Here is a 27,274-nt window from a genome sequence, read left to right as displayed (position 1 = left end):
CATAAAGATTTTCTCGCAAAACATGACGAAAACAATCTGTTCTTGAAGTTCAAGTTTCGAACAACAATTGATATAGGGAAGCTCTTTTCTCTCGTTTTTTTTTACAATCTATGAAATCAACATGACAAACGATAGATTATACATATTGCACTAATTCAATATTCACAAATATACATCATTTATTTACAATTGAGAGGCGGTTGTAACATTCATTTTCAGGAGAGCAAACTCCTGTATGCATTCTATTATATCGCAGGGTTTGTTGTTCTATTCGATTAGTTTGGAATGAAGCAGTATGTTCTGCAATACTCCGATACGCATGTCCATCTGCATAGTTTCGCTCTTGATCTGCTGAATTGAGGTTTTGATACTCTTCAGGGGCTCTGGAAACGATAACATTTCATTAAGACATTTAGATGATGTAAACATATGCCACAAAAGCTACTGAGCTGCTTATAGAAAAGTCCTAGTTATATCAATGGTCATTCATGCATCGATTTCTAGTTTTAGCTTAGAGATGGTGAATGAATGGTGGCTGCAATTGGGCACAAAGAAATCTCAAACGCCTGACGACTATTAAAGACCCAAGATTCAGTTTTGTAGGAGCGTAGCTGACAGATTGTTAGATATAGATCTGCAGTCTCAAAAAAGACCCAAAAAAGAGAACTTTCTTTTCATAAATTGCTGAGATGCTATATTTTGATTAAGAATCTGTATAACTTACTGCTGCTCTCAAATAATCTTCAATCAGAGGAACAGACACTCAGTTTACGTTACATCTGTTAATTTAAAAAAGGTCATTTTGATAGTGAGGAAAGTCACAAATCAAGACAAGTCCTCTCCTACAATTCATAGATTAAACAAAAACTGGACATAGAATAAATTGAAAAGATAGATTAGATTGGGAAAGCCACTTGCAAAAAATCCTTTCAATTGAAATCCTATATTGAAAATAGTAAAAAATTAAATTTAAGCATGCGAACAAAAAAATCACAGCGAGAAAAGGATTCTTTTTAAAACTACGTTTTCTCGCTCTACTTCCAAATAAGAGTGAAACAATTTCATGCCATGAATTACTCATTTCTTCACTCCATTTCCTCTTTCGGTATTACCAAAATCACTTCTCCAATTTGAATTCAATTATAATGAAAGTGTCAACAGATAACAAAAATCCGAAACACTCCGGAGACAACTTGAATTAAACAGTTGACTGCCTATCTGACATAACAAATCACCTACTTAATTACAATTTGAACTGAATTAAACAATTTGAACCAATTACAGGATGATTAACTATGGAAAAGTATCTGACAACAAAAAACTGATGAAGCAACGACTTTTTTTCAAATTGCTACTCCAAAACAACTAGTGGCAAAGACATTGCAATAGACTTATTTTTTATTCATTAAACGGCTACCCATTGACAGAAAAACCAACAAAAATAAATCAACTAGCAGGCGCGCAATCGCGATACCCTTAAATAGGCCGTTTAGATGAAAAACAATTTACGCACAATTTCATACCGCATAAAAATCAAAATTTAATTTTTATTCACAGCACGAAAAAAAAACAGCGATGAAAAAATGGGAAAAAATGGATAATGGAAATGAGTCAAAGATTGAAAAAAAAGACAGAATATTAAATCAAAGATAGAAAAGGAGAAAAAAGAAAGCACAACAAAAAACAAAGAAAGAGCCAAATCAGGCACTAAAGAAGCGCTTGAGAGACGAAAAACGGTCAACTGAAAAAAAATACAAATACAGATTAAAACAAACAAAAGCAAGACCAGAGAAATGAAAAAAAGTTGCGGAAGAAAAATCAGAACAGCGAAGAAGAGACAGGAGAAAAGAAAGAACAGAATAAAAAAAAACTATAAAAGTACTGTTAAAGCAAGAATAGAAACATGTAAAAATTATTTAATGAGAAAAATTTGAGGATAAAATGGAAAAGAAAGAAAGAGAGATAAGTGCAGAAAAAAGCAAGAAGGATTTGAAAGTAGAAAAGAAGCAAAAAGCAAAGTAAAAAACTGACCCTTAAAAATGAAAAAAAAAAATAAAAGAGATAAAGAAAGAAAAAAGATAAAGACAAAGCAGTACCATAAGCACAAAAGAAATATGAAAAGAACGAAAACGAAAATTGAGAGAAGATAAGTGTTGGGAGAAAAAAATTAAAATAAAACAGAAAGAAAAGACCCCAAGAATAAAGCAGTGATAAAAGGAAAAAGATCAAAATAAGTAGAACGAAAAGAAGACAGCAGAAAAAAGAACAAAACACAGAGGCACGGAAAAAAGCAAGAAACAGAAAATTGAATAAAATTAAGATTAAAAAAATGAAATGAAAAAAAGATTAAAAGCTAGAAAAAAAGATTGAATGAAAAACAGAAACCAAAACGAAATGAATAGAGTACCAAAGAGGAAATTAAGAATAAAAGAAAAAGATAGAATAAAAATCCAAAAACGAATATAGAACGAATGAAAGAAAGATAGAAAGAAAAAAGAAAAAACGAAAGAAAGAAGGAAAAAAAGAAAGCAAGAAGGAAAAAATACACAAAAAACTAACCTCTGACGCAAGCGGCTAAGTTTAGTTCAGAGGAAGGTGTGGCCTTGATACATTTCCACAGGTAAAAAAAATTCTATCTAAGGACGGGTCCGATCCCGCGGTCTCCTTCATGGAAGACGGACGTATTAACCACTCGGCTATCTCGCAAAATCATCCAGTCAAGCCTAAAAAGTTCGCTGGAGAATTGAAGTTGAAGAAGTGTTACAGAGCAAAAGCGAAAACAGTTCACCAAAATTTTTGCAGAACAAAAAAGACTCACACGTTTACAAAAACTGCGTCCATTTTTTTGAGATCGTTAAAAAACAACAAAATTGAGAAAAAATGAACAAAAAAACAAAGGGAAGGATAGAAATAAAAAGAAGAACAAAACAGAAAGGATGAGAATATTTAAAAACAAGAAAAGATTTGCTGCAAGAGAGAAATTTCGAAAAAGAATGACGAAGAGGAGAAATAACAGAGAATTAAATGACCAAAAAATAGCTGAAAGAGAATGATTATTTCAAACAAAGATCAAACAGAAAGAAGAGATATTTTGAGCGAAAAGAAATTAGAGAGACAGAAAAGATGCCAACAGACAAAAGAGGGTTGGCAAAACAAAAGCAGTTATTGAAATGAAAAGCGAGAGGAAACTAGGTCTTCCCTCCTCAATTTTTTTTGCAAAATGGCTTTCCTCTCAGCAATCTATAATTTGCATAAACCACTCATCAGGGCCCTTCTACCAATGTCCCATTTTTGGTCATCAGTCGTTTTAGAAGATTTTCGTTTGCGGTCGTTGACCTTTTCTTGGTTCTGGATATTTTCGGTCAGTGTCTTCTTCTGAATAACTTTTTCGGACATTGACCTTTTTGTTTGAGTGTATTTTTGGTCATTGACCGCTAATGATGAGTCCCCTTAGCTATGCTTGTTCTATAGGTATCTTAAATATGCCAAACAAAGCTCTTAAACCTCTTAAACAAAGCTCACCTTTTAAACTGTCGCTCATTTATTATATAAGAAGATTACCATTTTCAACCTACAAACACACAGGAACATAAACCGACTCGCGTCGCAAGAGTTGCTCTCGAACCGACGGCATGGTGTTGATTATAAATTTTCATGTCTACAAAAGGGAAGTCACCCGAGACGGGTTTGAACTCTCGATCCCCAGAATAGCAGTCCTGCATCTTACCAACTGCGCTATAACCATCTCATACCACCGTTTCTCACAATCAATATTATCGTATCAATAAACATATTTCAGATTGAGAGCATTTGAGATCACAAAAAAATCAAAAAGTAAAGCGTGAAAAACTTAGTTGAATGCTAAGAGTGTTCTAAAACTGCGCAGAATCTGTACAGCTAAAACTTGGCAGAAGTTTACAATAAGAACTTCAAACTTAGTTCGGGAGCAAAATCACTAGTATACAGGACAGTAAATCCTCCCTCTGAGCGAGCATACTTTCAAGCCCTCTTAATCTCGCCGTAACTGCAGCTGATCAATAGTCCTTTGTCTCAGGTTCGGTTCTCACCTATCTACTTTGAGCCTTTTAGGTCATTGGCTTCTCTCCATATGTTCAATTAACCATGCTGCTCAATGTGGTCCTTAAACATGCAATTCAAAAGGCCCCGTAAACATGCAAAAATTTTGTTCCATTTCAGAGCTCACGCGATTAAAATAAGCTCTCGAAAACAGAGGGCATGGTGGTGATTAGAAATATTCATTTCTACAAAAGGGAAGATACCCGAGACGGGTTTGAACTCTCGATCCCCAGAATAGCCGTCCCCCATCTTACCAACTGCATTACAACCATCTCACCACCGTTTCTCATAATCAATTTTATCGTATCAATAAACATATTTCAGATTGAGGGCATATAAGATCACGCAATAATTAAAAAGTAAAGCGTGAAAAACTTAGTTGAAATCTAAGAGTGTTCTAGAATTGCGCAGAATCTGTACAGCTAAAACTTTGCAGAAAAACAAAAGTTTACAATAAGAACATCAAACTTAGTTCGGGAGCAGTTAAAAAAACGTAGACTATTAAATCAAAGATAGAAAAGGAGAAAAAAGAAAGCACAACAAAAAACAAAGAAAGAGCCAAATCAGGCACTAAAGAAGCGCTTGAGAGACGAAAAACGGTCAACTGAAAAAAATACAAATACAGATTAAAACAAACAAAAGCAAGAACAGAGAAATGAAAAAAAAGTTGCGGAGGAAAAATCAGGAACAGCGAAGAAGAGACAGGAGAAAAGAAAGAACAGAACAAAAAAACTATAAAAGTACTGTTAAAGCAAGAATAGAAACATGTAAAAATTATTTAATGAGAAAAATTTGAGGATAAAATGGAAAAGAAAGAGAGATAAGTGCAGAAAAAAGCAAGAAGGATTTAAAAGTAGAAAAGAAGCAAAAGCAAAGAAAACTGACCCTTAAAATGAAAAAAATAAAAGAAATGAAAAAAGAAAAAAGATAAAGATAAAGCAGTAGCATAAGCACAAAAGAAATATGAAAAGAACGAAAACGAAAATTGAGAGAAGATAAGTGTTGGGAGAAAAAAATTAAAAAAAAAACAGAAAGAAAAGACCCCAAGAATAAAGCAGTGATAAAAGGAAGAAGATCAAAATAAGTAGAACGAAAAGAAGACAGCAGAAAAAAGAACAAAACACAGAGACACGGAAAAAAGCAAGAAAAAGAAAATTGAATAAAATTAAGATTAAAAAAATGAAAGAAAAAAAAGATTAAAAGCTAGAAAAAAAAGATTGAATGAAAAACAGAAACCAAAACGAAATGAATAGAGTAACAAAGAGGAAATTAAGAATAAAAGAAAAAGATAGAATAAAAATCCAAAAACGAATATAGAACGAATGAAAGAAAGATAGAAAGAAAAAAGAAAAAAAAGAAAGAAAGAAGGAAAAAAGAAAGCAAGAAGGAAAGAATACACAAAAAACTAACCTCTGACGCAAGCGGCTAAGTTTAGTTCAGAGGAAGGTGTGGCCTTGATACATTTCCACAGGTAAAAAAATTTCTATCTAAGGACGGGTCCGATCCCGCGGTCTCCTTCATGGAAGACGGACGTATTAACCACTCGGCTATCTCGCAAAATCATCCAGTCAAGCCTAAAAAGTTCGCTGGAGAATTGAAGTTGAAGTGTTACAGAGCAAAAGCGAAAACAGTTCACCAAAATTTTTGCAGAACAAAAAAGACTCACACGTTTACAAAAACTGCGTCCACTTTTTTGAGATCGTTAAAAAAAACAAAAATTGAGAACAAATGAACAAAAAAGAAAACAAAGGGAAGGATAGAAGAAATAAAAAGAAGAACAAAACAGAAAGGATAAGAATATTTAAAAACAAGAAAAGATTTGCTGCAAGAGAGAAATTTAGAAAAAGAATGACGAGGAGGAGAAATAACAGAGAATTAAATGACGAAACAATAGCTGAAAGAAGAGAATGATTATTTTTAAAAAAGATCAAACAGAAAGAAGAGATCTTTTGAGCGAAAAGAAATTAGAGAGACAGAAAAGATGCCAACAGACAAAAGAGGGTTGGCAAAACAAAAGCAGTTATTGAAATGAAAAGCGAGAGGAAACTAGGTCTTCCCTCCTCAATTTTTTTGCAACATGGCTTTCCTCTCAGCAATCTATAATTTGCATAAACCACTCATCAGGGCCCTTCTACCAATGTCCCATTTTTGGTCATCAGTCGTTTTAGAAGATTTTCGTTTGCGGTCGTTGACCTTTTCTTGGTTCTGGATATTTTCGGTCAGTGTCTTCTTCTGAATCACTTTTTCGGACATTGACCTTTTTGTTTGAGTGTATTTTTGGTCATTGACCGCTAATGATGAGTCCCCTTGGCTATGCTTGTTTTATAGGTATCTTAAATATGCCAAAAAAAGCTCTTAAACAAGTCACCTTTTAAACTGTCGCTCATTTATTATATAAGAAGATTACCATTTTCAACCCCCAAACACACAGGAACATAAACCGACTCGCGTTGCAAGAGTTGCTCTCGAACCGACGGCATGGTGTTGATTATAAAATTTCATGTCTACAAAAGGGAAGTCCACCGAGACGGGTTTGAACTCTCGATCCCCAGAATAGCAGTCCTCCATCTTACCAACTGCGCTATAACCATCTCATACCACCGTTTCTCACAATCAATATTATCGTATCAATAAACATATTTCAGATTGAGAGCATTTGAGATCACACAAAAATCAAAAAGTAAAGCGTGAAAAACTTAGTTGAATGCTAAGAGTGTTCTAAAACTGCGCAGAATCTTTACAACTAAAACTTGGCAAAAGTTTACTATAAGAACTTCAAACTTAGTTCGGGAGCAAAATCACGTAGTATACAGGACAGTAAATCCTCCCTCTGAGCGAGCATACTTTCAAGCCCTCTTAATCTCGCCGTAACTGCACCTGATCAATAGTCCTTTGTCTCAGGTTCGGTTCTCACCCATCTACTTTGAGCCTTTTAGGTCATTGGCTTCTCTCGATATGTTCAATTAACCATGCTGCCCAATGTGGTCCTTAAACATGCCATTCAAAAGGCCCCGTAAACATGCAAAATTTTGTTCAATTTCAGAGCTCACGCGTTTAAAAAAAGATTAGTATTTCATCCAACAAACACACACCGGAATACAAACCGACTCGCGTCGCAAGAACTGCTCTCGAACACAGAGGGCATGGTGTTGATTAGAAATATTCATTTCTACAAAAGGGAATGTACCCGAGACGGGTTTGAACTCTCGATTCCCAGAATAGCCGTCCCCCCATCTTACCAACTGCATTACAACCATCTCACACCACCGTTTCTCATAATCAATTTTGTATCAATAAACATATTTCAGATTGAGAGCATATAAGATCACGCAACAATTAAAAAGTAAAGCGTGAAAAACTTAGTTGAAATCTAAGAGTGTTCTAAAATTGCGCAGAATCTGTACAGCTAAAACTTTGCAGAAAAACAAAAGTTTACAATAAGAACGTCAAACTTAATTCGGGAGCAGTTAAAAAACACGTAGTATCCAGGACAGCAAACCTTCCCTCTGAGCGAGCTTACTTTCAAGCCCTCTTAGCCTCATGATAACTGCACCTGATTAACAGTCTTTTGTCTCAGGTTCGGTTCTCACCCATCTACTTTGAACCTTTTAGGTCATTGAACTCTCTCGATATGTCTGCTTAGTCATGCTGCTCAATGCGGCTCTTAAAGATGCGATTCCAGAGGCCCCTCAAACATGCAGAAACTTTTGTCCCATTTCAGAGCTCACGCGGTTAGTATATAGAATTGACACTTTCATCCACCAAACACAGCCCGTAACATAACCCGACTTGCGTCACAAGAATTGCTCTCGAACAAGAGGCGGCATAGAGTTGATTAGAAATTTTGATGTCTACAAAAAGGAAGATACCCGAAACAGGATCGAACCCTCGATCCTCAGAAAAGCAGTCCTCCATCTCACCAACTGCGCTATAACCTCTAACATACCACCGTTTCCCATAATCGCTTTTATCGTATCAATAAACATAATTAAATTTGAGAGCATTTGAGATCACGCAAAAATTAAAAAGTAAAGCTTGAAAAACTTAGTTGAAAGCTAAGAGTGTTCTAGAATGGCCCAGAATCTGTACAGCTAAAACTTTGCAGAAAAAGACATGTCTACAATAAGATTTTTAAAGTAAGTTTGGAAGCAATTAAAAAACACGTAGTACCCAGGACAGTAAATCTTCCCTCTGAGCGAGCGTACATTCATGCCCTCTTTGCCTCGATTTAACTGCGCCTGATCAACAATCTTTTGTCTCAGGTTCGGGTTTCACCCATCTACTTTGAGCCTTTTAGGTCATTGAACTCTCTCGATACATTCGCTTAGCCATGCTGCTCAATGCGGCTCTTAAAGATTCCATTCCAGAGGCCCCTCAAACATGCAGAAATTTAGTCCCATTTCAGAGCTCACACGGTTAGTATATAGAATTACCACTTTCATCCACCAAACACAGCCCGGAACATGAACCGACTCGCGTCGCAAGAATTGCTCTCGAACAGACGGCATGGTGTTGATTAGAAAATTTCATGTCTACAAAAGGGAGGTTACCCGACACGGGTTCAAACCCTCGATCCTGAGAATAGCAGTCCTCCATCTCACCAACTGCGCTAAAACCTCTACATACATCCGTTTCTCACAATCGCTTTGATCGTATCAATAAACATGCTTCAATTTGAGAGCATTTGAGATCACGCGAAAATCAAAGAGTAAAGCGTGAAAAAATTAGTTGAAAGCTAAGGGTGTTCTAGAATAGCGCAGAATCTGTACAGCTAAAACTTTCAAGCCCTCATAGCCTCGAGATAACTGCACCTGACTAACAGTCTTCTGTGTCAGGTACGGTTATCACACATACTTTCAGCCTTTTAGTTCATTGAACTCTCGATATGTTCGCTTAGTAATGCTGCTGAATGCGGCTCTTGAACATGCGCTTCGAGAGGCCCCTTTCTAGAGCTCACGCGTTTATAATATAAGATTACCATTTTTCATCCACCAAAAACACACCCCGCAACATAAACCGACTCGCGTGGCAAGAATTGCTCTCGAACAACAGAGGGCATGGTGTTGATTAGAAAATTTCATGTCTAGCAAAGGGAGGTTAGCCGACACGGTTTCGAACCCTCGACCCTCACAATAGCAGTCCCCCATCTTACCAACTGCGCTATAACCTCTACATACCACCGTTTCTCACAATCGCTTTTATCGTATCAGTAAACATATTTCAGATTAAGAGCATTTGAGATCACGCAAAAACCAATAAGTAAAGCGTGAAAAACTTAGTTGAAAGCTAAGAGTGTTCTAGAATTGCGCAGAATCTGTATCGCTAAAACTTTGCAGAAAAACAAATGTTTACAATAAAAACAAACTTAGTTCGGGAGCAATTAAAAAACACGTAGTACCCAGGACAGTAAAAACTCCCCCTGGTCGAGCGTACTTTCAAGTCCTCTTAGCCTCGTGCACCTGACTAGCATTCATGTCCCATGTTCGGTTCTCACCGCTCTACTTTAAGACATTTAGGTCATTGACCTCTCTCGATATATTCGCTAAACCAAGCTGCTCAATGCGGCTCTTAAACATGCGCTTCGAGAAGCCAATTAAACACGCAAAAATTTTTTCCTTTCTAGAGCTCACGTGTTTAATATATGGGCTGATGAGAAAACCGAAATAAATGAAGAGTGAAGTAAAAAAAACATTCAACCAAACTCTCGACAATTATCCACAAATAGGTAAAACGCTACTTATTTTGATTAAAACATCAATCAACTTTTCTACTCAAGTATTCAACCAGAAACAAGATGAAACAAAAATGCAACGAAAGAAAAACAAAAAGAAATTTCTATCATCTATTTCAGTGATAACCGCCCTGTCTAGCCTTCAAGAGCACACCTCAGAAACAGGAACAGCAGTTATAAAATAGCTCTCAAATAAAGACTGAACAAGAAAGACTATAGCGAGAAGCACAAAATCATAAGAAATAGGCAAAGAAACGTAACACGAAAATCGTAAAACTCAAAAATAACAAGATTAAAATCAGAAGGAAACCAAAGCAGTTAAAACTAATTTCAATAAAAAAATTTCCCCGAAGGCTATCCTTCAACATCGCAAATGGTAAATATAGATTAAAATAACCTAAAAATTTATTAATTGCTTCAGTTGGTCAAAAATGCTTCCAAAAGCACTATGATTATTAAAGATGAATGAGACAAACATCTTTAAGAGATGCGGGCTTAAATAAAAAACATCTTTGAAAATACCGCACGTGAACAAAAAATTTTCTCGCCTAGCAAAATTTTCCCTTTTGTCACTGCTTAAAACTTCAAGATGGAGAAATAAACACTTCTGTCTAATCTCCAGCAATTTGACCTAAACAGTTTTCGCACATTTCACTTCCCGTTTTCTTTGAATTGTAAAAAACATAACCGACTAACGTCGGGCGAACTGCTCTCAAACGACCGGCGAGCGGTTGGCTTCGTCAGTAGCTAGCTACGGTTTATTGAACCTAGCGCTAGCTTTTCCAACTTTTAGTTTTCTAGCTTTGTCAATCAAAAAGAAAACATTTAAAAACTTTGCAAAAAATTGCAAAATTGAAAAGAGAAGCTTCCAGATTTCGCAATGAAAATGTTCGAAACTATTTTTACTCTCCTGAGTTATGTCAAGTAACCCATCTGCAAGACTTGAAAAACTTCGTTGGCCAGTGATGATAGTTAAACTCAGAAATAGACAAAAACAATCAAAAATTTTGAAAACAATCGCAATTTTTAACCAGATCTTGCTTAAATTCAAGACATTAAAATCTTCAAAACCATTTCATTCTCTCATGAGACCATCCAGCATCACTATTTCAAGCTTTAATTAGTTCTACTGGCTCAAAAACATCCATAAACTTGGACATGATAATTTTTCGAAAATTTAAAAAAACATAACCGACTAACGTCGGGCGAATTGCTCTCAAACGACCGGCGAGCGGTTGGCTTCGTAAGTAGCTAGCCACGGGGGGGGGGGGGGGGGGGGGTGCACTGGGGGCTGATGGGGGCGACACTGCGTTGGGGGGGGGGGCAACAGCGCGGTGGGGATGGGGTCAACGGGGGGGGGGGGGTTTCTCAACCTCTCAGAACCGCCCTTCACACCATAAGTATAAGTATAAGTCTCCAAAACAGTTTGAGCTGAAAGGCTCTAAGAGCACTTAATGCCCGCTGGGCGCTACCTGTTTATCCCGTTTTTGAGGACGAAAAGTCAAAAGCGTCAGACGAAAAATCGGTCAAGCGAAAAATCGCATTAAAAAAAGACCAACAGGACTAATATAATTGCTACAAACTTCGTTTGAGAGCAATTAAAAATTAAATTTAACCAAAAAGGTGCTTTTAAAATATTGATAACAATTCCATGAATCTAAAAACTATGCGACAACTTTTCATGAAGCCTTGGAGGAGGTCCCTAGGACCCTGGTGACGCAAAAAATGATAAAAAACTCACGATTAAAAAAACTTGAAAAAATTGCAAACAATTTTAAAAATAGCCGATTTTAAAATCTTGAAAAACCTTCCATTACATCTAGAAGCTATGCAGTAACCTACGCTAAAACTCTAGATGAGGTTATGTGTGGTGGGGGGGGGGTGGTGGCAATAGGGGGGGGGGGTGTGAACAGTGGGGGTGTCGTCAACCTCTAAGAACCCCCCTTCACAAAATAAGTATAAGTCTAAAAAAAAACAGTTTGAGCTGAAACAGAGCTGAAAGGCTCTAAGAGCACTTAATGCCCGCTGGGCGCTACCTGTTTATCCCGTTTTTGAGGACGAAAAGTCAAAAGCGTCAGACGAAAAATCGGTCAAGCGAAAAATCGCATAAAAAAAGACCGACAGGACTAATATAATTGCTAAACTTCGTTTGAGAGCAATTAAACACGATAAGGCCAATAATAGCCCCAGTTATCGCTTTGCGGCTAATAAACACTTCATCTTTACCAGCAAGCTCATAATGGTGATGTGATCTGATTAAGATAGTCAGATACTAACAACAATTTTCCACTAAAACTACTGAATTATCGAAGTCCTGTTTATATGAACAGTCTCTAAGCATGCATCGATTACTATCTTCCGTTTCTTTCTCAAAAACGTAGATGTCGGCAGCAATTGGGCATCAAATAATCCTCATGCCTGACTCGACTATTATAGACTTAAGATTGAGTTGAGGTAGCATAGTATTTCATATATATACCAACAAGCCTATTACAATCTGCTATATGTCTAGTGAACCTGTGTTGGAGAGAAGCGATCCCCTCTGTTCCATTTCAATCTTCAGTCTGTCCAGCTCCTCTGTCAACTGCATCAGGTTGTGGCTCCTCTCCGCGATACCACTCGAAGCTTTCTTGTACTTTGCTTTGATCTGAAACACGTTACCCAATAGTATGCCTAATACATTGCATCATAGACCCATGTTTATTCGAAGGACACATACACTTCATTAACTACGAGGCTATATCTTTTATTCGTTTCCTTTTCCGTTGATAGGGAAATATTTTCATAAAAAATAAAACCGTTCTAGAAACCAAAAATTTTCCATAGAGAAATTGATCCATAGTGCCCCCGATAGTGCACAAAATAATATATAATAATAATTTGTTCGTGCGTAATCGCAGCCGAACAGCATTAGGCCGCAGCGGCCTGTTCTCAGCTGCCCTTTTTCTTATTACAAAATATACTCCAAGTCAAAGAATGTTTCTACTCAATATTCAAACATACCCGGCAGATTGCCGGAAAATAGCCGCCGTTGATTCCCATAACTCTATTGGGATTGAAACAAAAGAAAATATCAACAAAAATTGATTTTTGTATAAAATCATTTTTAAGTGCGATTTATTTTGATGTCAATTTGAAATTGAGCATACTCCTGTCTCTCAGTGAGAGGCTACAGGATGTAGTATCAATACCAATAAGCATTATAGATGGTAACTAAAACTTATGACAACAAAGTTCAAGTACCGGGCATCTAAAAATGGGCTTTATGGGTTTATCCCGTTTCTATTTCTGACTTTGATTTTTTTATACTGACTCACTTCATTTTGAATTGCTTTGCTGAGCAGCTGCTGTATAAAAAGACTTTGAGCAGAATGACAGAAGATTGAAACTAGCCTAGAGAAGACAACGGGATTTCACGCAAAATGTCGAAAAAGCGGCAAAATGGGTAAAGCGAAAAAAAGTTTGACGAAGTAAAAAAAAAACGTAGCAGGACAAGTCCTGAAACACAATTCAAAGAATTGAATCAAAAACTTAGAAATACTCTACCAGGCCAGCAGATCAATTGAACATTGCCAGCCAAAATACAAACGAAATCATCTTAAAAAATTGAGAAACTAAAAAAAAATCAAACAAACTAAACAAAAAATATACTCAATGCTACAACTCTTGAAGCTTTCAGAACTAAGGCAAAACTTGATCCCTTTTACCTATTTCAAAAATATGCTTAGTATCGATTTTTGTTTCTGAATTCAATCCAGTATTATCTCTGCAAGACCTGAAAAAAAATTCATTGGCCCTTGAAGGCCGATTATTTCGAAAATGACCGAAAAATTTTTAAAATGAAATTTAATGTAAAATTTAATGAAATTTTGCTCAAAATTGCGATATTATTATATCTTCAGAATCATTTCTGTGTCTCTAGAGGCTATCTAGTAACCCAAGTTCAAGCCTTAAGAAATTCATTGGCTCAAAGATCGATAGGCAAAAATTTTTAAAAATTCAGATTTCAAAAAAATAGAAACTCGTGATATTAAAATGCTGAAACTATTCAATTGCCCCAAGAAGCTATTTAACTACCAAACTTTGCATGATGTTATCTGGCTACTGAGGCAAGAAAAACTGAGCGAAAGACAAATGCTTTGAAAAAACTTGAAAAAATTGCAAATTTTATAAAGAAAAATGCTTAAATTCGAGACACTAAAATAATGAAAACCAATTCATTGCTACTAGAAATTATGCAGTGCCCTATTATTAAACCTTAAAGGAGATTATCTGGTCCCTGAAGCTGTAAAAACTCAAAAAATAACAAAAATATAAAAACTTGAAAAAAATTGCAAAAATTAGTATCATTTTGCGAGTTTGTGTTTGTAGTACCGAAATATATAGCTTATCAAATGGCCATATCAAGTAATTTTGTCTCGCAAAAAGCCTTCATCAACTTTTAAAAACTTCAAATTACGACTAATCAAACAAAAAACTGAATAAAAAATCACAAAAAAAAACATGAAAAATTGCACCATTTTGAGCCCAAAAACTCCTAAAAATGACCTTTTAACCTTAAATTAAGGCCATCCCAGCAGCTGCACCACAAAGCGCTTGAAGGACTAGTAAAGGCCACTTTGGGTCTCTAATGAAACTTAATGCTCGCTGGGCTTTACCTGTTTATCCCGTTTTGAAAGATCAAAGTCATTGAAAAATGTGTGAACACATGTTAAAAAAAAACACAGCGTCCCAATACAATCCAAATTCTTTGAATTGTAAAAAATTAGGAGCGCTATAATAGCCGGCTGAGAAGATGAGGGCGGCCATTAAAAAAGTATATGCTAATAGGCTAAAAACCTCAGTGAGTTGCGCATTTTTCATGGAGTACTCGTTGATGTCAACATCAAGTGCCCTGTTCATGTAGCTCTCTCTAGACTCTATCTTGTTCAGAGTCTCCGTGATGTCACGCGACAATTTCTCCAACAGATCACATGTCTCTTTCGAAGTGTCCATTGCTTTCTTGTGTGACTCCATTTGATCAATATGGGACCGCCAATCCTGAAAGGATAGTCATTCGACTGTTTATGAATTTTCCCAATAGCGCAGATTTAACAAATAGAATAAGTTTACTGAAATCTATACTCGGATACTCCGATCTCTAAAAATTGATCGATAGCATATTTCTGGATACAACGTTGACGGGTATCATTATCCAACGAAGGACACTTTTTAGCAATTTCAGTGACTACGGTAAAATATTTTATGGTAATAAAAGTACTTTAATAAAATTAACGGTTTAAATCAGTTTAACGTTCTGAAATCAAATGCATGATTCGAAATCCACCTGCCAATACAGAACTATAATCTGAACTAATAAAAGCTTCCTTCTGCTAACCTTATGATCGGCTCTGACTGTGACCTTGAGAGAGGGCAGAACTCGCTCGACCTCTTCCCTCCAGTCTTTTGGGTCAATCTCACACTCCATCTCGAAACCCAGCCCATTGTTGGCACTGCTGTCTATACCACTCGAAGATGCACCAGATGCAGCACCATAGTCGTAATCACCTCAAAACCAGAAAGTCTCGGTTACAAGAAAGTCATGTACGGCTATATTCAAATCTTCAGATCTTTTCAGTTTATGCTCTCACTCCAATAAACCCCTCTAACTATAAATCCAACACATGAGCGCACGATGGACTCGTATGGTGTCCAGGAAAGTATTGCATATATTAATTAATTCTCTTATATCTCATTTATTCTCAAGTAATTATTTGTACCAATATGATTCCATCTGAATTCAGTGATTTGCCATCTAGCTGCGGATTTTCAAGTGCCGAATTCCGTATAGGTGTCAGTACTGCCGCATATTTAAGAACACTATACAAAAAATTAGTTCGAATGTCATTAGATCTGGTTAAGGTCATTTAAAATTTCTCAAGGCAGCAACAAGTTCACGTACAAGTTAACTTCAGTTTCAAAAATGAGGCACGGAACCAACAAAACTGTAGCTTCTCACCTGTTATATCGCCACCACCCATCATTCCTCCAACCGCGCCCTTGTGTCGTTGTTGGGCAGATGACACCGTCTCCAAATCCACGTAATTCTCTTCATTCTCGTCACTTTCCTCCTGAAGATACAAAACTTCAATGCTTTCAAGATCAAAGCAACTCAAATGTTCCATTTATTTGGTGAAGCCAATTGTCACCGATAGAAACCTCTAGCTGAGAGAAGTAGTATCGTAAAACAAGCTCTGAGGAATTGAACCAATTTTCGAAGCTCTTCCCTGTTTTTTTAAATACAGGGAATGCGTGTCGTTTAATTTTTACACTTCACATATACATGCAAAAACTCCTAGCCTTTAAGGGTTCAAGATTTTCTGAAAAAGAACAAACAATAATCAGACTGAACCCTACAAATATAAAGGCTTCTATGTGGTTAATAATTTAGCTGTAGTCAATAAAAAAGAAAGACAACTTAATATTTTTTATTAATGAGCAATAGTGTTCATTTCTCAATTTTTAACGACCTTGAAACGGTGGAGCGTTATTTTTATTATATTTTGATTAATCAACTTCTTTTGAAATTTGCTCTTTATAAGAGCCTCCAGGACTAAATTTTTGGTTGTCACGTCAAAAGAGTTGCAAAGAAAAATGACAGATGCAAGAGTCCTCCAATTTCTGCCTTTTGAAAATCTCGCACCCAATCTCTTACAATTTTTTAATTTTTTTTTTATAAATATCGTCAACCAAATTTTCTCTCTGAATGAAAAGACGATTAATGTAAGGATTGGGATGTCACCTAACTCAACAGGCAAAAAGCACAGACGACTAAAGACTTCGATGTTCTTCACGTTAATTAACAGGATTAAATTTTTGAATGAGGGAGCCGACTATCCACATTAGCAACGAATTCAAAAATTTCGCTGTCATTTTTTTATTTGGTGTGCAAATTCTGCATAATCAGTTTTTAATCTGAACGCTGTTAAGCATAATTCTAATGCCAGTTATTAGCAGTCGCTTTAATGAACTTTGATAAGTTAATGCACTATGACTTAATGACAGGGGCTTTATATGCTTATCCTGTTTATTTTGATCTTTTGATTTTGCTCTTTTGACTTTCACCGTATTCACTACATTGCGTAATTCAATGCGTGAGAATTTACAGTCCATTCAGTTGAAAAAGTGAACGATGTGAATCAGAAGTCAAGCGTGAAAATTGTGACTATGTAAAAACGAAAATGTTATCAAAAGGTAAAGCCAATTAAAAACATAGCCGGCAGATTGCCTGAAAATAGCCGCAATAGCTTCGTAGATCTGCAGTAAAAAACAGTAAAACAGACAGACCAAAAAATAGTCTTTTCATTGAAGGCTGAGGTGTTATATTTTAATTAAGAATCTGTATGTTATTGCTGCCTCTATCAGCTGCTCTTAAATAAGCTTCATTAAGAGTGACACATTCACTTGACCTTATCTCTTTGAATTAAAGTAAATAAAAGTCAATTTCAAAGTGAGGAAGTCATTTTTGAAAGGGAGGTAAGTCAAGTGTGACCAAAAATTTAGTCACACGAATGAACAAAAAACTCGCTCCACTAAGAGCGAAAATGACGTCACGCACGCGTTTCAGTTGAAATTGCATGAACGAATGAACAAAAAGTGGTTGTGACGTCATATGGTTGTAACAAAAATCTTGACGAAATAAAAAAAAACCAAGAGAAGGCCAATAATAGCCCCAGCTATCGCTCTGCGGCTAATAAAAAGGAGAGCGCCTAAATAATAGGCTCTGAGAGGCTGACAGCGGCTATTAAAAAAGCATTTACTTCACGTTCAAAGTGCACTTTTCCTATTTTGTCTTTGTAAATAAAATATCTGATGCGCTCACTGTTCTTATTGACTGTTTTTGAGTTCTTACAGTGATTAAATTGAAATGAAAATATTTAATGGGAATTAAAATCAGGTTTCTTTTGTAGAGATGCGAGCCTTTGAATCCGAGAAGTCAGGAATGTCACTTCACAAGTCTCAGGTGTCTTTACAAATGCGCTACATAGATTAAACATTTTTCGATGTTTGCCTTCTTAAAGTATCTACAAAATTCTCAGAGTATGGATGAACCAGTAGTGATTATGTAAATCTTGAAGTCTGAATTGTGTGCTATTGATATCGCAAAAGTATAGCAAGATTCAACACTTGAGTACAATTACATAAGACCAGATTTAGTTGAACAAGCAATGCTAACAATTAGAAATAGGAGATTGACTGTTAGTAGCCTGTAATTGAAAGTAAGCATAATTTCAAGCTAAAAAGATAACGTTTGTTGAGTAAGCAACGGATTACCAAGAAATTAATTAGCTATCTAAAAAGGTTGTGTCAGCACTTTAAAGGGAGCAAAAAATTGTTTTCTAAGAAGTTTGATAGCAATATTGGGTAGTCTAAGATAGGACGCAAAGTGAAATACTAGATATGAGCACTATTACAGCAAAGAGTGGCAAAATGAAGTTTAGAAAGAGAAAAGCTGGACGCGTATGTCTATCGAAGAGCAACAAGATTGTAACTTGTTTGATTATAGATTGCGACTGGAACTGCATGACTTCATTGGCATGTGAATATTGACCCTCCAACTAAATATAAAGCCACGTTAATTCAAAGCTGTAAGATAGCGGAAATATTGCCTAACTTATGCAGATGTCTTATGGAACCTATTATGATAACAAAGATTTGCATTTGAACGGCCAGGAGCACAACAAATTTAAAATTTCTAGCAGCTAACTATGTTTTGACAAAAAGTACCAAATTACTAGCACCCATCGCATCAATGGCTCCTAGTGTAAATCTGGGAAGTCAAGATAAACAACAACGACTAAAACACAGGGCGATAAATCGCTTTCAAAGCGGAGGAAGAAGATGAGATACATAGCAAACGAAAGCTAAATAGATGTCTGCTCTTTTAGCAATATTAGCGTATTCACCTATTGAGCAAGGTCAATTGGGGGTAAATGAAAAGAAAAAAAGAACATTGTGAATTTCCTCTGATACACATAAGAATAAAATGCAAATGGTAAAAGAGGCAATGTAAATTTAAGAATATAACATTGTAAAATTATAAAATCATAAAATTACTTAACTAAAAATTTGACCCTACATTAGTAAAAAAAATGGCCTAAAATGCTAGCATAAAAGGTTCTCACAATTCTATATGTACACAATGAAGATTAAAAATAAAAATTAAAATATAATGCTCTCAGTCATCTTTCATATCAGTTACTTTTTGGGTCCTTCAAAAATTCTTTCCAAAAAAATTCAGTTCTTTTAAGGAAGCTTTCGATGTTTTTTTCAGTCTAATATTAGAATGCAGACTATCATAAATTGGAATGGCTTGCGCAATAAAAGAATCAGTTAAAAACTTATTGTTCCTTCTTAAATCGAACGTTATTTTTTTGACCTGTCATGTTTTATTCTCATGGTTGAGAGAGATTCAATTTTATATGGTGGAAGACCGTTGCTGAGTAAGCGAAAAAAATGTTTTGAGCCATGATATTTCAAGAGAAAAGAGACTGGTAATATTTTGTTGCGAATTTTGAGATCTATGGACCGATAGTATTTTCTCTTATTAAAAATGGTTTTATTCCCCCAATTCAATTGTTTTTCTAAAGTTGTGAGTAATGACTTGTGCAGCCCTATCAAAATTAAAGCCGAATAATGTAGATGACTTACTGCTATTGCAGTAAGTGATGAGATCTTGGTTTTCTCTGGTAAACTTTTACTAAGTGTATTCAAAACATTTATTCCACAAGCCATTCTCTGAAGAATCTTTTTCACATCTCCAAATTTTAGTTTGCTTTCAATAATTACGCCAAGATACTTCACACTATTTGATTCTGCTATTTTTTTCATTGTCGACATTTAGAACAGTATTTGTTAACCTCTTCCTGGTGCTGAACACAATATATTCTGTTTTTTTGGTTTGTTTACCACTAACTGGGACTTTGCAAAAAAATCGATAATTTTCAGATGTTATGTTCAACTTTTGTTTTTGACGATATTTCATCAGTTTCGGATGTAAAAAGAAAAATCGTTTGCATACTGGACGACCGTGCAATCCTTTTCTACGATCTTTGCTAAATCGTTGACGTAAATGTTAAATAATAGAGGTCCTAAAGTAGTACCTTTTGGAACTCTTCTTTTCAAATTTATCCAATCTGATTCAATTCCATTTAGGACAACTCTTTGCGTTGTTTCACTCACATATTTCTCTAGTAAATTGATCGCAAGTTCGTCAAAACCTATATTTTCAAGTCTCCGTAACAGTATTTTGTGGATTAGAATCAAAAGCCTTTGAAAGTTCTAAAAACGCACCTGTAATATTTTTTTTTCTTGCTGAGTTCTAATCTTATTAGTTCTGTCGATTTCAAGATAGCGTCAATTGTTGAAAAATCTTTTCTATAACCAAATTGACCAAAAGACAATAATTGCTCCCTTTCAAGGAAACTACTGATTTGTGAACTGAAGGCCTTTTCAAAAATTTTTGACAAAGCAGAAGTGACAGAAATAGGTCTAATTGAGTGGGTCTTCGGGATTTCCTTTTTTGAAAAGTGGAGTTACACAAGCTTTTTTAAGATCTTCTGGAAATTTTCCTTCCGTAAAGAACTGATTAATGAGATAACATAGTGGTTCCCCTAGCGCTGCTTTAGAATCTTTTATTGCCCAAGCTGTTATTTTTGAAGGACTGAGTGGTTTACTTGTATGCAATGAATCTACACTTTTCCTTGCACATTTGTTTCCTTGGTTTCTAGATATCGGAACTTGAAACACTTTCTCGGAGCAGTTTTAGGAGGAATGTTGTTTGTTTGTCGCAAGTCAATGAACTCTCCTAGAGTAGAAAATCTGTAATTTAGAAGATTTGCAATTTCCATAGGCATTGTTATTACGAAAACTGTTTAATAAAGATTGAATTCTTGTTTGAGTCTTTTCCTTATTACGAAGACCTTGAATGAAGTTCCATCTGGCTTTTTCACTGTTTAACTCCATAAAACTTGAGAGAAGTTGTTTTTCTTTTTGACGAAATAAATCGTTTTTAGTTTCATCATCGATAATTCTTGAAAACTGTTTTTTTTTGTTTTCTCACATAGCCATTTTTCTTGAAGTAAAAATTTTGGTTTGTCTTTTCTTATATAACAGACTTTAATTGGAGCATGTAGTGCTAATGCTCTTTCAATAATTCTTTGAACTTCTAATAACATCAATTCTGATAACCTCATATCTCCCGTCACTATATCGTTTCGATGATAGACCAGCCACGATAAATTTTGCGATAATTGAATTTTTCGGCGAGTCAATAGCCTTTCCATTTTGTCGAGGTTAACATATTTTTCTGAATAATATTTGTCTCTGACTGAATTTAGCCGCCATGTTGTCAAAACGGTTTACCAAATGCTATCAAATCTCAAACAGCTTTGTTCGTCACTGTTACTTCTGATTACACTCTGCTCAGAAGGAGTGTTCATGCTCTGAGGCTGTGTGGCACAGAGGAAACCTGTGCATTTGACCAGAGTTAATGACGAGTTTCAGGACGTTCGTTCTCTAGATGATAGGTCTACATATTTTCTTTAGTTAAGAAAAGATTCCACATTTCTCTTGGTATTGTTTCCCATATTTGTGCAACTACTTTCCACAAATGTAGACCATTTTTTTGGTAAGTGGCCTGACCGCTGTAGCACTATTGTTTTCTTTCCGCGCAAAACAAATTGACTCAAACAAATGGCTCGAAATCACGGTAAATTTCACTGATTGGAGAACTTTTAGCCCAAAAGCTGCTCAAAAAGTTCAAAGCGTGGCACACTTAAGTGCCTTGACTATGTTGACCTTCGTTTTCACTGTTATCAGATGGACAGCTAGACTACTAACACTGTTGCAATTCGGCGGTAGATGCAACCAGCAAAGGCTTTCTAACATGCGTTCTAACAAGCTCTTACTCCTCTAAATCAGAGATGTTGCAAAGTATTTCGTAGCCAATTATTAAGGAGAAAAAAATCCAATTCTTTCCACCATCTGAGGGGAAAAGTTCTTTTTGTTTGTTCTTTCAATGTCATGCGGTTCGTAGAGAAACGATGAGCTAAAACATTAGTTGAGTGTTCGGGCAGTTGTTTTGTGAGTTCTGTTGTTGTTGTTGTTGCAGATGCGTCAAAAAGAATACATTGCTTTGTTGCAGTTGAGGTTTCCTTGCATACAAGATGGTGTGGCAAGTAGTAGTTTGACTTTCGGGCTTTTGAAGTTTGTCCTAAGGGATCTCTTCTATATAGTTTAAATTGGGAAACCAATTAAAGTCCTTGAGATCAGGAATCTATATGGAGTCGTTTTTACCAGGAAAAAAACATCATTTCGGCTGTATTGTAGCCTAATTTTCAGCGTCTCTTTTGAAACGCAGACCTACAAATCCACCTTTTTCACTTCTTACAGCTGCTGGTGTGAAGTTTTGCCCAGAATGACTCTCTCCAGAAGATTGTGGATCTATGTTTGAAGAAATATAAAAATTGCATTGATCAGCTCTGGTCCCTGTGGAGTTAGTTGTAACACTGCCCATCAATACACGATATAGCGAAGATAAGGACCGTTCGACATTAGGACCTTTGGCATCTAAAATTAAGTCCTCAAGAAAGTCCAGTGCAAGGATTATGTCTACCTGTATATAAAAAGCTTAGATCGGCTAGAATAACCAAGTTGATCTGCAGACCTGAACTAAAAAAAGGACTTTTGAGTGGCATTGATACTGCAGCTTCAGCTTACTATTTCTCTGACATTGGCTGTCTTACTTTCTATTACAAAAAGATTTACTGACGCAGTGTTCAGCTTGGTGGTTGACATGAACTTGTTGGTTTTGTTTCAGAACATCTCTTTGTTCATCGTGCAACATTGAAATAAGTTGACTGCAAAGTTGTTGCATCAGCTTTTTCAATTGAGTTTTCATTTTCCTTGGCTCTTTTCATTCAATAAAAGCGTAAGTAGTTTTGCAGAGTGAAGTCATTCGTTGCATTGAGGTTCACACATAGAAATTTTAGGCAGCTGATGATCGGTTTCAGCAGGTGACTATTGGAGATTCAGTTCTGAGATTGTTTGTTCTTTGACGTTTTTTTTCTTTCCGCTCCCTTGTTTTGCTTGCAGTTTAATAAATATTTGCTTGAACGGCTTGTACTCTGCAATTGTTGAGCTTCAGAAGTTCATCAATTGGTTTCAGATTAAACGAACAACACCTTTCCAGATGTGAGACCACGAAGACCCTTCTGATCGACCGCGGCCTGATGATCTGGCTCACCCAGCACCGATGTGAGGAATCAAGACAAGCCCAGCCCTCTTCTCCTCATCCCAGACGTGATGTGGTGATCCAGTGCTATCGGTGCCAAGGCTTCGGTCACAAGGCGAACGCATGCACCCAAGAAGCTAGATGCATCAGATGTTGAGGCAATCACAATCTAGCCGAATCCACTGTCCCCCGAGCTAAACCCAAGTGCGCCAACTGCAATGGAGACCACGCTGCCAACTACAAGGGCTGCAGCAAATACCAAGACGAGCTGTCAGCAAACCAGCCCATTACAGTGAGATCCTGAAATCCTCGCAACCGCCACCCAAATTGTAGCCGATGCCGTGATTCATGCCAAGACCACCCGGTACACTGACTTCGACCGCAGCGAGTTCCGCAAGGAATGCAAAGACAGACAGAACCACCACTAGTTCAATCTACTCCGCAAGCTCCTCAAAGTGCCTCCTGATCCCAACGAGCAAGAGAATCTAGACTGCGACACAACAGCCACTGATTAAGACTCCAACTACTGCCCCCAACAACAACAACTACTGCAACTGAACCCACAACTGCGACAGAGGGACTTAAGAGAGCTGGGAACCCACAGCTCAAGAAGTTCCTGCTCAGACGAGCGAAACACACATCATCATCGAACAACTCCTTTCCAGTTCATCTCCACGTCTAAAACTAGCATCCAGTTTCAGTCAAAAATGGACCCCTAATAGGTCGGGCTCGACTACGAAGTTTAAGGTTTGCAGGTCCCAGAAGTTTTCATAAAACTTCATGAGCTTTTTCAGTTTCGTCGCTTATTTTTCGAGACTGTGCATGAGGTTGAAGATTGCATTGAACTGTCAATGTTGGATCACAAGTTTGGTTCCATATCAGTGCTGACGCCTTATGAATCCACCGGCGTAATTGCCATTTGAAAGAGCAGATGTGTTATGGCTTCGGTTGCTTCCGTGCAGACATGTCCTTAGGAAGTTCAGTTTTTGAACGTCAGTTAGTACTTGCTTCGTGTCCATTGACGAGATGAAGCTATCGTGCAATGGGGTCCAGGATTTGAATAACTCGAGTGTTTCAAATTGTTTAGGCTCCAACAGGTAAAAATAAAAGCAAAAGCCTTTCGTTCTCTTATTTCTTATCATTTCAATTTGAAGTCAAAATTATGAAATGTCTAAACAAACAATACATTTCACTGCAAACTCCCGATATGTAAAAAAAATGATTTTTTTTACTATTTTCGCGATTTCTCCAAAACTATACTTCCATCGTTCTCTAACTTCTGGGAATCGGTTATGTCGATGTTCAACAATTGATTATTAACAAATCCAAGGTCAGAATTGAACATCAATTACACATTTTCGAGACTTTTGATGTAAATTTTTATTCTTAAAACACCGAAAAATTTTTTTTTTACAAACGACACACATGGCAATTTCATTCAGAGTGGGTCGCAGCCTTGATCAATTTATCTTTATCAGTGCAAAATATGACGCGGAAGTATTCAAACCCGCAACCTCGGCGTCCTAGAATGAAGCACCAATCACTCAGCTACCAGGTCGTGGTGACATCCTATCTCATAAACAGTTTTCAGTTTGGTCTCAATGCATAAGACCAAATTAGATCATCCAGAAATTAAGAAGTCAAGTGTGAAAAAGTCACTCCAGAAGTGAAATCGAAAGAATTATTTAGAAAACGGCCGCGAAAGAATTCTGCGTAACAACATAGCCAGTAGAATACCAGAAACGGCTCGAAGAGTCGTGCAATGAAAACTCTGAACTAATTCTCCCTATTGAAGAAAGTAAACAAAGCAATCTATAGTTAGAAAGTTAGTGAGGAATAGGTGTATAAGGGTGCACATGTGACAGGTAGGTAGGTTGAGTGGGGGAAGTTAGGTAGGATTAGGTGGTAGTAGGAGGGGGGAGGGTAGGTAGTTGGTTTGATAGGTAGGTGGTTGTTCTGTAGTTTTAGATAGGTACGAGCGACTTATATGCGTTCAAAACTCTCAAAATGATCTTTTCATTTTGAACATTATCAGTTCCTAATTAGTATAGATTACAAACTAACCTACTCTTAAAGACCACTCTTCGAAAACAGAAGTCATATTTTAAAAACAAGTGAGGTAAAGATTCGGAAAGTAAAAAAATTCAAGTTATGTACAAACTTGCTTCGGCTAAAAAAACCTGTGTGATACCAACACTCCTCTTCGAGTCGTAAAAAGACACGTTTACAATAATTTCTCCAAACTTTGAAGAACGAAATGCAATAACCTTCTCTAGTACTGCAAAGAACTCCAGCATAGGCAAAGTATTTATTCTGTTGAAAGGTCGTATTAGATCATCCTACCTCGATGCTGTCGTCGTCTCTGACAAGCACTTCGCAGTTGTCGTCTTCCACAAGAGCCGCGTCATCGTCGTCCCCACCCAATCCCCCATCTCCAGATACCTCGGGATACTCAGGACTAAAATAACTCGAAATGTGGTCAGTCAAATTTAATTACCTTTACTACATCTTTAATAGTCTTCATATACGTCAATCAAATATAAGGCGCAAGTCTAAGAAGTAAATTGAGGGGCTAACTTATCCATACTATTCCGCGTAGGTTTTCCTGTCTAGGTTATGCGAAACTGATAAACGAAAAGCAAAGAGACATTTACTAACTCTTTCTTCCACAGCGCTTTTGTTTTGCTGATGGCTTCATCGCATAGAATGTGCAGCACACGAACACATTCGGGGCCATATCCTCTGATAAGCTTTCTCTCGTCACCTGTGAGTAATAAAGATCGTAAACACTGCCAATCTCTTGAAACTGAGAATGCACTAGTGCGCATCCGCTTAGCCAGAGTTCCACACAATTACAAATGGGTAATAATCTCTGCATATAAAAAAAGTTTGCACTTCTATTTAAACTAATCTAACCTTCAGGTATGCGACAGTTGAGCGAATGTAGGGTATTTCCCAGTTCCTTGATAGTTGTACTGGGATCCTGTCTTTCTAAATCTACCTCCTTCATGAATCCCGTTTCTCCACATTTGTGTAACAACCACTGACACAGTGCAATGAATGGGAAGAACATGTTGATTCTACTCCTAGAATTCTCTTCCTCGTGGCTCCATGCGAAGAAATCTCTGCAATCAATAGAATGTTAGGAATTTTTGCTTCATCATTGCGGTAGAATATGGACCCCCAAAATAGAAATCAGGAACTTCTCCTTAATTGGTATCGGGAATGTAATGCCCGACCCACAAATTGATACCTCGTCACAAAATGCATTATTTAGCAAACCATTATTTGCTACTATAGCACGCGCACTTGGTGTTTGCAAATAATATGCATTCACTAAGCGGAAGGGCTCTTCACAAACGGAAATTATCATGGAGTTAATAGCTGACCAAAGATGGAGGTTCTGCAGCTGTTGATATCAAATCATGCTTACCTCGTTATTGCTTTATACCCCATCCTCTTGAAGGTCGGCATCAGTTGTGACTCAAACTGGAGTATTTTAAGCTTGTCAAATACAATTTCCATTCTTGAGAAAGCAGTCAGATGCTCTTTGCCAGGAAAATCTGAGGCATCTCTAACTTCCAAATCACTCCAATTTACCGACGATTTCTTATCATCCCCTTCTGTCATTCTTAAATTCTGAAATAACTAAAATTTAACACTCTTTGTTACGCACTAACTATTAGAGTTGTAATTGCAATGTTTTAGAGGTTATCATTCGGAGTAATTAAACATACCCGGTAGATTGCCGGAAAATAGCCGCCGTTGATTCCCATTACCAAGATTGGGATTGAAAGAATAGAAAAAACTAGTGAAAAAATGATTTTTGTACAAAAAAAACTTAATTGCGAACTATTTCGATGTCATTTTGGAGCTGACCATACTCCTGTTTCGTAGTGAGACCACACAGGGGATAATAACAATACCAATGACCATTAGAGATGGTAGCATAGAACACAGTTCGAGTAACGGGTATCCAAAATCGGGTTTAATGGGTTTATCCCGTTTATATTTCTGATTTAGTTTTTTAATACTCACTCTGTTTATTTCGAATTGCTTTGCTGAGCAACTGCTGTCTAACAAACATTTTAAGCAGAATGAGAAAAGGGCAAAACTAGCCCAGAGAAGTCAAAAAAATTTCACGCAATATGTTGAACAAGCTGTGAACGAAGGTAAAGCGAGAAACTTTTATC

General features: G+C 36.7%; 1 protein-coding gene across 1 annotated transcript; it reads right to left on the bottom strand.

The window, feature by feature from the left end:
* Positions 1-67: 67 nt before the first annotated feature.
* Positions 68-26,716, bottom strand: LOC142349870 (intraflagellar transport protein 57 homolog). The gene is made up of 9 exons (XM_075401694.1): positions 26,515-26,716; positions 25,998-26,206; positions 25,740-25,845; positions 25,425-25,539; positions 15,807-15,918; positions 15,186-15,355; positions 14,648-14,848; positions 12,326-12,455; positions 68-383 (listed from the first exon to the last, which is right to left on the bottom strand). The coding sequence occupies exons 1-9, from the start codon at positions 26,709-26,711 to the stop codon at positions 268-270; spliced, it is 1,356 nt and encodes a 451-aa protein (XP_075257809.1). The 5' UTR covers positions 26,712-26,716; the 3' UTR covers positions 68-267.
* Positions 26,717-27,274: the final 558 nt, after the last annotated feature.

This window comes from Convolutriloba macropyga, chromosome 11, assembly GCF_964194025.1.
Source record: "Convolutriloba macropyga chromosome 11, txConMacr16.3, whole genome shotgun sequence".
Taxonomy (NCBI): Eukaryota; Metazoa; Xenacoelomorpha; order Acoela; family Convolutidae; genus Convolutriloba; species Convolutriloba macropyga.
The sequence above is the reverse complement of the archived record's forward strand: the minus strand, read 5'-3'. Positions and strand labels throughout refer to the sequence as shown.

Coding starts and splice junctions, on each gene's coding strand:
- LOC142349870 (XM_075401694.1), bottom strand. CDS start 26,711: ATGACAGAAGGGGATGATAAGAAATCGTCGGTAAATTGGAGTGATTTG. Junction 15,356..15,806: donor GGGTGGTGGCGATATAACAG/GTGAGAAGCTAC, acceptor TCTGGTTTTGAG/GTGATTACGACTATGGTGCT. Junction 12,456..14,647: donor AAAATGCGCAACTCACTGAG/GTTTTTAGCCTA, acceptor AACGTGTTTCAG/ATCAAAGCAAAGTACAAGAA.